The sequence below is a fragment of the Glycine max genome, chromosome 11 (genome assembly GCF_000004515.6).
Source record: "Glycine max cultivar Williams 82 chromosome 11, Glycine_max_v4.0, whole genome shotgun sequence".
NCBI classification, from domain to species: domain Eukaryota; kingdom Viridiplantae; phylum Streptophyta; class Magnoliopsida; order Fabales; family Fabaceae; genus Glycine; species Glycine max.
Window position 1 is genome coordinate 18428842 of NC_038247.2, and position 10875 is coordinate 18439716.

Genomic DNA, 10875 nt, shown 5'->3' on the forward strand with positions numbered 1-10875 from the left:
TGCTTTATGCTTCCTTCATCGCAACACACCTCCTCAGCAGATTTTCTGCTCCTAGCTTGAACAGATGTGGATCATCCCACACATAGAAGCGGGCTACATGTAAAAATTTCTTCCGCTAACTCCAATTAAGCTCTTCAGGGATGATTCCTATGGCTTTGTAGTGGGTCACATCAGCAAACCAAGGTCTTGTGCTGGCTTGTAAGAGGAACTCATTTGGGAATTCTCCCCTTACCTCTGGTTCTTCTTTGGTCACTTCTTCATTCTTCAACCGGGAGAGGTGATCAACTACCACATTCTCGGATCCCTTTTTACCCTTGATGACTATATCAAATACTTGTACGAGCAGGACCCATCTGATCAGCCTTGGTTTGGAATCTGTTTTGGTGAAAAGGTTCTTGATGGCGGCATAATCAGTGAAAATCACTACCTTTGACCCCACCAAGTATGACCTGAATTTTTCTAAGGCAAACACAATGGCTAGCATCTCCTTCTCTGTAGTGGCATAATTCATTTGTGCCTTATTGAGAACTTTGCTAGTGTAGTAAATGGCATGGAATGTCTTGTCTTGCCTTTGTCCTAGGAATGCGCCCACTACATAATCATTGGCATCGCACATTAATTCAAATTCTTTACTCCAGTCAAGTGCGATCATTACTGGGACGGTTGTGAGCTTGTCATTTAGGGTCTAGAAGGCCGCCGAACATTATTCATCAAATTTGAAAACATCTTTTTTCTGCATATTGCTCAACAGTCTTGCAATTTGGGAGAAATCTTTGATGAATCTCCTATAGAACCCTGCATGTCCTAGGAAGCTCCTAATGCCTTTAACATTTAATGGTGGTGGCAACTTCTCAATGACATCAATCTTAGCTCGATCTACCTAAATCCCTCAAGTCAAAATTTTGTGGCCCAAGACCATGCCTTCTCAAACCATGAAATGACATTTCTCCCAGTTTAGACCTAGGTTTGTCTCCACGCATCTCTGTAGCACCATCTCTAAGTTCTTCAAGCAACATTCAAAAGAGGACCCAAATACCAAAAAGTCATCCAGGACTCATGTCTCAGCATTTAGGCAATTGAAATTTTTTATATTTATTAGCTAGTTTAGATTGCATTCTTTTTAAACTTATTCTTTTTTGGGTCTGACTTGCAAATATATTATGATTCTTCCTCTATTTTTGTATCATCATCATTATTAGTTGAAGGTTTTGTACCATTCTATAGGAGAGAGAAAAACTCGCAAGTGTTTATGTGTACTTAATCCATTTCTCACCTTTCCATGCATGAATTCGAGCTACATACCTCCACAAGTGAATGATTTCCATTGTTGTAAGGGGTAAATGTAGTTAGTTATGAACTCTCATGTATCTTTTGATATGGATGATATATATATATATATATATATATATATATATATATATATATATATATATCTTCTTTGTTAGCATTTTATGTCTTTTCTTGATGCTTGTTGTGGATTTGGCATGATTTTGGGATGTGAATGATGTTGAAAAACACTTTTATTGTCTTGAAATGAACAAAATGTCCATAAGGCTAAGTGTCTAGGAATGAAACTTAGTTTTTTCGTAATCTTATGGTCACACAGCTTAAAGCTAGTGCTTCATCATGTTTTTGAGGGACTTAGGGAGGTATCTAATTAAGACTCTTTCTACCTGAGGAATTAGGTTTACAAAAACTTTTATTGACTGATTTTAACATTAAAACACAAATGAAATATAAATGGCACGATAATGCGTGAAAAGGGTGAAAAATATGTGAAATCTATCCTTGCAACAACTTCTACCATCTGTGTACGTAACATCCTTTTAATTGCATTTTCTTGTTTTAAAACCACATAAAAGCATCTACTCGGCGTATTCTTGCTCTCCTACCATTAATGTTTTTCATCAACAAAGCTCAAACAAGAGACTTTGCTTAGGAAAACTGACTCCAATTCTAATCAAACCAACAATTTGTTGGTCTAAAACATTGATAATTAATTCAAGATATAGATCAAATAAAAAAGAGAAAGAGAACTACAATAATTTTATATCAAATAAGAATTAAAAGATCTAACCATTAAATATAAATATGAGAATAACTTATATGCACCTATTTTATCTTAAAAAAATAAAATACTTTTTATCATTAAAATTTCTAAACTTCAAAGATATTCGAAACCAGGGTTAAAGACTAAAAAGAATAAAGAAAATGGTAACTAACTAGACACTTAGAGACTACAAAAAAGCCGACATCCAAATTAAATAAATATAGAAATAATTTACGGCTGTGAGGCTTTCTACCATGCACATGCATAAGGTTGGGATATATATTTTTTCCTAATTATGGTATTGGTACGAAGTTTTCTCTCCACTAAAAGTAGTGACAAATCATTATTGGAGATTGTAAGCGCACATAAAATATGTATTTTTCTGCCAACATAATTTATTTCATATCCAAGGATTAACCTGAATTTAAACTCTAAGCCACTTGATTAAGGAACACAAATTGTTGTCACTTGTGTCAAGTGTTGTTGACACACAAGGTTGACATATAAAATAAATTAAAAATAAACAATAAAGCCTAGCCACGAATAAATAAAACTTACAAAGAATCGGTAGTATGAGGACATACATAACACATTATTCTTTAATCATTATAAATTGAGATTGAAATTCCATTCAATTAGTTAAGATCGATCCATCCAAAAACATGGAAAAAAGGGGTATCTAACTCTACAGAGTTTTCATTCAATTGACATATAACCTAGTATCCATAATAATAAGGTTGTACACCAAGAGGTAAAAAACCCACAAAACCAGCTTGCATGTGAGGTGAGAAACCAGGAACCCCAGGTGGAGTGATTTCCATGTAACTTTCATTATGAACTGCATAGACAAGATATGGAGGAACTGCATAAGTTTGATTAGGAAAAGTACCAGGTGCAAACATGTAATTGTGGATTGGGTTCCATGAAGGAATTTGTCCTCCATGTACTTGAGCCTGTAAAGCATGAGCACTACTACTATTACTACTATTATGGGACATAGAAGTCGAATGAGGATTCTCCAAATCTGTTGTTTCAACTTGTTCTTCAAATACACCGTGATTGGGCATGGTATAGTCTCTACTTTTGTCACTGGAACCCTAAAACCAAAACAATTATATGTATAATACTCAAATCAGATTTAGCAATAATCATTCAATCATTTAAAGGTATATGGTTATTTTCCCCCTATTTTTATTATATATTGTCATTTGACAATTTTAGTTCTCTTATTTTTCGTGATTTTATTTTCCTACTTTTTTTAATTAACAGAAATTTAAGTTCATCACTTAACTTGATATTCAAAAATTAACAGAAATGCTGACATTGGTTGTGCAATAATAATGAATGATATCTGCATAGATACGTCCATATAGCACTTTACTATACTGCTATGCCAAGATTTTGTTAAGTATTGGATATTAAGTTAAACAATAATGAATCAAAATTACATAACCCAAATAGTAGGAAACTAAATTTACAAAAAAAAAGGGACCAAATTCGCAAAAAGAAGATAGGAGAAGGACTGAAAATTCAATTAAGGGAAAATATTAAAAAAAAAGGTTCACATTATAAGAATTAAAATCAAGAAAATATTTCTGATCAAGAAAATTTTCACATTGCATATAAGTATAATTCTAATCCCCCTCCCCCTTTTCTCATATTATTCCCTCATCAAGATGAATTTATACCTTTACGTTAATATCAGTATGATGAGAGTATGATAGACGAAGCTTACAACAGCCACCATCATATATGCAATGCCCCATTAGAGCTTTTTTGGCAGCTGTTGCTGTGGCGATATCTGAAAGACGAATAAAAATAGTTACAGATGCATGCTGAATACACAACCAAATGTCAAGCAAAGGATGACCCTAGAAAAACAAAATGAGAATATATTTCACTATATTGTATGTTAAAACAAGATCTATGTCATGATGTGTTACGGTTAAAACATTCAGGATTAGCAAGAGTAAATGTTTATTTTAACCATATAATAATTAGCTATATAAAAGAAAAAGCCTAAAATGGTGATATTTAGGATTTTAGAGAAGCTACGAGAATGATTGTTACACATCATATCTAGTTAGGGATGAGAATATCTTTTATCAAATTCATGCACAGTAAACTTGATTTGAATTATTACTTTACAAAATTTTATTAACAATTATTGTTATTATATTTTTATAATATTATAATAAATATTTTATATATAATTAGTTTGATTTGAGTTGAGCCTATCAAGCTTGGACTTTAGGTGATCATATTTGGTTTTGTCTGAAATATGCCACGTGATAAAGGGACCCTGATCTATAGGATTATACATGATGGCCTAGAGTAAAGGAAAAGCTGATGATTATGAGAAGAAAATATAATTAGAGAGAAATTATTTTATCTAGTATGTTAATTTGAAAAAAGAAGAATATATCGTGCCAAAAATGAAAATAATACAACAAAGTTGTCCAAACTTTAACAAAGCAATTGGTTCCTCAGTTCTTCTAAAACAACATGAGCATATATTCCCTCACAAATGAAAAGTTGTAATTTCCATCCTTTGACAAGAAGCACCAGTACTGAGAATTAAAACCACTAGATAAGAAAGAAATTAAACAAGGATATACTTTTGAAATACATATTCAAATACATTATCAACCCAAGAGTTTCAGTCAATTAGGATTAATACCAGGGTACTGAATTAGTGCGTGAGTTTGACCATTCTTTTCAAATATAGAAATTTTTTGCACAGTACCATATTCAGAGAACACCTATAACATGTATGCCAGCTGCATTAGAATAAAGTTAATCTCTTATAAATTTGCAATTTAAATGAGATTAAGCAATAGAAACTCACTGAATGAAGGACATCCACAGTGACATCGTACTGCATATTTTCAAATGAAGCCCATAGGACATGATTTTCAAAAGGCTAAAACATCATAAACTGTTAGCACATATTAAAAACATGCATAAAATAAATTTATTAGAGAAAAAATAATTAAAATACCTGTATTGCCCTATCAATAGAAGTCTGATTAACAGGAAGCGTAGGATTTGTGTAATCCCTACAAAGTCATTAAAATATACAAACATAACCAAGAACTATCAGAACTCTATCTAGAGATTATTTATAAAATGGAAATTTTGATGTGCACATTCAAAATATGCCATGCAAGAACCAAAGCCTAAAAGAATGCAGTGCTTGAAAAATGTATATCTATGTTCCTAGAAAATGAACTAAAATGGATGACAAAGTAAGATCACAAGAGTGATTGGACATAAATGTTAATTTTAATCCTAAATTGCAAGGACAAAAGAAATAGAAGATTCTGATACTAGAAAACATGCTTATTCGTACAATTATGAGCAACAATTAATTACAATTTCAGGAGAGTTCCCTGTGGATGAGGATGACGTTCATCCGTGGGGTATGGATCCATATGACGTTGTGGGTGCGACAAGATAAACTTAGACGAAATAAAATACTTGACTTAAGTAGGTTATATTTCATCTTTACTTGTATTTTGCTATTCCTATTAAGATGGTGGAGATAGCAGTCCTGCTGCACATGTACGTGCAATATCGCCAGTTTGAAGTTAGGATGTAGCGTCCCAACTACTTTACTTTTGATTATATGTATTGTCTGATTTTGTGGTGTATCATGATTATTAATTGTACTTTGTATTTGTGATGAACTATATATGACCCTTGTGTATGAAATGCTATGTATGGATATTACTTTTTGTTATGACGTCGATGCTTAGTACCTATATGGTTTTGAAAGGTTTTCTTATGCGTTTATGTACTCAAATCAAACCTAAAAATTTACTTGCATTTTCCCACAAGTAGTGAATAATAAGCTCGTTAATTTTGTAAAAAAAGAAACCAATGTGATCGGACGTCCCAATTACCTGGTACGGTTAGACTGGAACTTGATAGTAAGATCTTGATGTGCTGAGTATGTAATGCGCAAGTTACAATCACAAACATAATTTGGGAGCAAGTATCTGGATACAAAAGTACAACCAAACAAGAAAAGTTAAGATTAATCAAGCAATCACCACAATTAATTATGAAGGTGAAGAGCAAAGGAGGAAATGTAAAAGCATTAGTTGCCTTGGTATGCTTTTTCCGTCTAGCGCATCCTTGGCCGAAGAAGCAGTCTTAACATCAGGAAACTGAACCATAGCCTGCCCGGAAATAACAGAGTGGATATAGACAATTAACTATGAGAAATTCTTAAATGGTGATCTCGGACGATGTTGTTCCTACCAATCTCTATATGTTATTAATTATGTTTCATAAATTAAAAAACATAGTTATGCATTGCATGGAGATTTATCAGGAAACAAGACCGCATGATCAACCATGTATTATTACATATTGAAAGAAGCACAGTTCACTAATTCACTAACCTGGAAACACGCATTCTTTTCAAATGTAGAAATTTTTTGAACAAAGCCAAACTCAGAAAAGACCTAGATAAAAAAAATAAAGAATACAGAAATGTAGCTAACCCAAATTAATAAAGCATGCATTAAAATAAAGACAAAAAATTATAGAACATACATTTTCTCAAAAGGTGTGTAACCTCACATGCAAAAAATCCAAATAAACTAGAGTACTAAGTTGGACTTACCAAGTGGATGACATCAATGCCTACATCTCCAGCTTGGATGCCTTCCATGGTTACAATCAAGATATTTCCTTTAGTGTATTTGTTAATGACAAGTTCTGGTCTCTCAGAATATTGAACATAAATAGTTTTACCACGAAGTTGAACAGGATTTGAAGACAGATAGTATGAAACAATTGAATTGGCTTCATTTATATCTTCCTGGTAAAGCATTTAAATTAACTTAGAACTGAAAAGAGAACCATTAGTTGAAAAATCACTAGGACCAAGTCCAGATTTTATTACAAAGTATATTTATGGGGGGGGGGGGGGGGGGAGATCTGCATATATCTTTGCAAAATGCAAATCTAAAATTTTCCTTGTATTCCATGCAAAAATTTCTCCATCACCATCCATGCATCTTCGTAATCTAGTATCTAGTTCAATATTCTTTAATTAAGACCAAAGTGTTAGAATTTTCCTTTAAATTCTTTTCGGCTGCAATCAATTGTGACCTTTTGTTTTGCTACAAATGGATGAATACTACGATTCCTTTTATGATACTTAAATCTAACTAATAATGTAATTAATTGTTAGTGGGATTTGGACTCCTAATATTGATTTGTGAGGAAAATAGTGTAGATCTAATCACTAAATTCATGATAAGAGGCATTTGGCGTTAATCAATAGTGTGGCATTAATAAACGATGTAGACCTAACAACTTAGCACATGATGAGAGGTGGTTTGGATTAATAAAGAGCATGACTAAGTCTCCTTTTCCATGACAACATACAATTGCTCTCTAGATTTTCCCCATTAATGAAAATGTAAAACTTCAAGCATGCGATCAAGTAAAGAAAGACTTAACTTCTTGGTTCAAAAGATTCATACAATCTGAACCATTCCTGACACATCTGGTTATGTCTTCAACAAGTGTTTACATTGAGATTATTTATTTACATCTGATATGAGAGTTAATATTATAAGAATTTAGAATATTGATTTACACACTTGTTGAACACCAAATTAAATTTATTTAAACCAAGACCCCAGGCTTGCATTCACCTGATTACACGCTCCAGATTCTAGGTTTTCAATGGAGAAAACCTAGAGTGCAATTGTATGTTTTGTGTAGGAGACCTAACAACACTATTTATTTGCACACACACGGTTAAACCATGGATGAATCAATATTAAAAATGTAATTATAATAAATATATAATACAAAAATAATATTAAACAAATATAAAACCATATCTTTATAACACTAAAAACTAACATAAAACATCATTTTTATAGGTTGTTAAGATTTAAAGTACATAGAAGACCAAATCAAATATATCTTAATAATTAGGTTTGTATGTTTTTAAAAAAATAGGACAATATCCATTAACGATAATAAATTTACATATAGAATAAAAAAGAAAATGGCATACTAATATAATGTAAAATTATATAAATTAATAGAAATGACTAAATTATGCATTTTATAAGATAAAAAATTGATAGAATAATTTATTTCTATATGTTACCCTTCTTAACTATTTTTATTTATCTCAAAAATATTTTAGATTAATTTTTTTAAAAAAATACTGGTTCAAACTGATTTTCTGCACTTATTAATTATCAGTTTTTCCTAATTCTTGACCAATTTTGAAAGGAACCAATAACTTTTACGAGATAAGAACTAGTAAAAACTGATAAAATAGTTTGTTAGAAGACAGCTATATATCAAGTTTAGTGTCACTCAAAGAATCGAACAAAGGAGTATATAGCAATACAATTCAAAAAATTTAAAAACAAGAAATAAACAAACATATATGAGAAAGAGCCAAAGAGCTTACAAACTCAACAAAACCCTGGTTTCTATTGGGACCAACACCGGACATGATGTTGACGACTTTACCAAAGGGGCTACACAACTTTATGAGCTCCTCTTCAGAGCACTGTTTTGGAAGGTTTCGGAAGTGCACCACCTTCGATGGCACAGTGAACTGCTTCTCAGTCTGGGCAGACACTCCTTCATCGATTCTGAGGGAACAAGCCATGTTGGGAAAGTTAATGAGCAGAATGTAGGAAATGAGAGAAAATGTGAGGCTGATTCAACATAAATATTACTTTTTAGAAAACAACTTTATTATAAAATTAAAAAAAAACTCATTCCATAAATGTTACATTTAATACAATTTGTATCATCATAAATATTATATTTAATACAAATTTTAAAAACATAAATTTTATATTTAATACATATTTTACCATAATTAATGTCATATTTGTTATAAATGTTATATTTAATATTTTTTTAACCATAGTATAAAATATCCGACTTAATGATTAATCTTCCGACTAATACCTTTGATTCTCTCCTTCAAATCATATTTTTTCATTAACTATACTTAAATCTGAGATCTTTTTTTAAAAAAATCGAGTTCAATACCCTTCCATCAACGATTTATTAGTAATGTTATATTTAATATAAATTTTAGTGTCATCAAAATTCGAACGACCCAACATCTGTTTCCTCTAATTTTTCTTTGCTACTGTCACTTCATATGCGTTACACTAAATTTTTTTATGTAACAACAAAATTACATTTTTTAACGAAAAGAAATAAATGTTGTATTTAATACAAATTTTATGATCATAAATATTATATTTAATAAAATTGTCACCACCATAAATTTTATATTTAATACATGTTTTAGCATAATAAATGACATTTATTATAAATTTTAAGATCATAAATGTTATATTTAATATAAATCTTAGCATCATAAATTCATATTTTTTATATAATACTATTTTTTTCCTATATATAATAAAAAATGCTTTATTCATCAAAACCAAGTAGTTAAATTAGTTCATTTTGATAAATATTAATATTTACATAAATTTAAATCGTATTTCAAAAGTACCAATAGAATTAATTTGTTTAAGTGATAGTTAGATATAATGACACTACTCATAATTTAAGTATACATAATAATTTTTTCAACTTATGAGTATGTCATAAGGTGAATAAACGCATCTACTTGCATAGGAAGTTATTAATATCTCATTATTAGATTTCACAATAAAATAGTGACAAAAGTTTATGATGAGAATTACGAAACTGGCCAAATACAGACTAAAGGTTCAAGTGGAGAAGGACGAAGGCCCAAGTGGAGAAGGACAAAGCCCCCGAGTGGAGAAGGATGAAGGCCCAAGTGGAGAAGGATGAAGGCCCAGAGGCAAAGACACTATCAAGACTATTAATTGTTGCTGAAGGCTCAAACTAATTTGAAGGCTCAAGTTAAATAAGTTTTTAGTTATAATTTATTTTTATTGTAATTTTGGCTCAAACTGTTTAGAAGGCCCATGTCTATTTTTATCTTTTAGTTCAGCTACACTATAAGTATTGGTTTTTGTTTTGAATAATAAAACTTTTGGCATTTTCATAAAATTGGGTGAGAGTTTCTCTTCGGGTTCCTTGTTGAACCAATATCAGACTTATCAAGGTAATCCTTGTGGCGTCTACCCAGACTTATCTTCCTTCATTGGAAGTGGCGTTTATCCTGACTTATCTTCCTTCACCGGAAGTGGCGTCATCCAAAACCTCCGTAGCCTGTATCAAACGATCCGCCCCGTAAGATTCACATCATCTGGTATCAGTGTTTCGGCTCTTGATACAGGTTCTATCTTATCCTATTATTTTTCTTTGTAATTTGTCTAGGCTCGTGTTTTGTCCTTGTTCTGTTATTTGTTTTCTTGTTTGCGTCTTGTTGCGTTCTTGTTTGTGTCTTTGTTTCGTTCTTGTTCTTGTCACGTTTGTGTTCTTGTTGTTGTTCTTGTTTCTAGTATCTTTCAGACTTTGTGTCAAAAAAAAATTGTTTGAGTTCTGTTTCAAGTAAAAAAAAAGTTGCACAAATTTTGAAATAAAAAGAGAAGAAAAGAAGAAAGAGAAAAAAGAAAAAGTGGGTGTTTGATCTTTGAACACGAAATTGAGGCAGTTAGAGGCTTTTTTTGGCAGAAGATTGTGTATATCTGGATTCTCTTCTGAATTCTGAGCGTTTTGATATATAGTGGGCCTCAAACAGACAACCGTAGCAAAAGTTATGAGCATTTGAAGTTTACTCGTCATATCTGTTATCTTATCTGCTATTCTATCTATTATCTTATTTGTTATCATATCTGTTATCCAAATTAAATCTAATTTGTTATCCAAATCTGATC

At 31.4% G+C, this 10875-nt stretch overlaps 1 protein-coding gene across 1 annotated transcript; it reads right to left on the reverse strand.

The window, feature by feature from the left end:
- Positions 1-2766: 2766 nt before the first annotated feature.
- LOC100794075 (polypyrimidine tract-binding protein homolog 1) lies at positions 2767-8708 on the reverse strand. Its single transcript, XM_026124427.2, has 10 exons — positions 8505-8708; positions 6684-6881; positions 6460-6522; positions 6161-6234; positions 5956-6051; positions 5052-5109; positions 4899-4973; positions 4731-4812; positions 3739-3851; positions 2767-3147 (listed from the first exon to the last, which is right to left on the reverse strand). Exons 1-10 carry the CDS (start codon positions 8706-8708, stop codon positions 2767-2769), a joined length of 1344 nt encoding a protein of 447 aa, XP_025980212.1.
- Positions 8709-10875: the final 2167 nt, after the last annotated feature.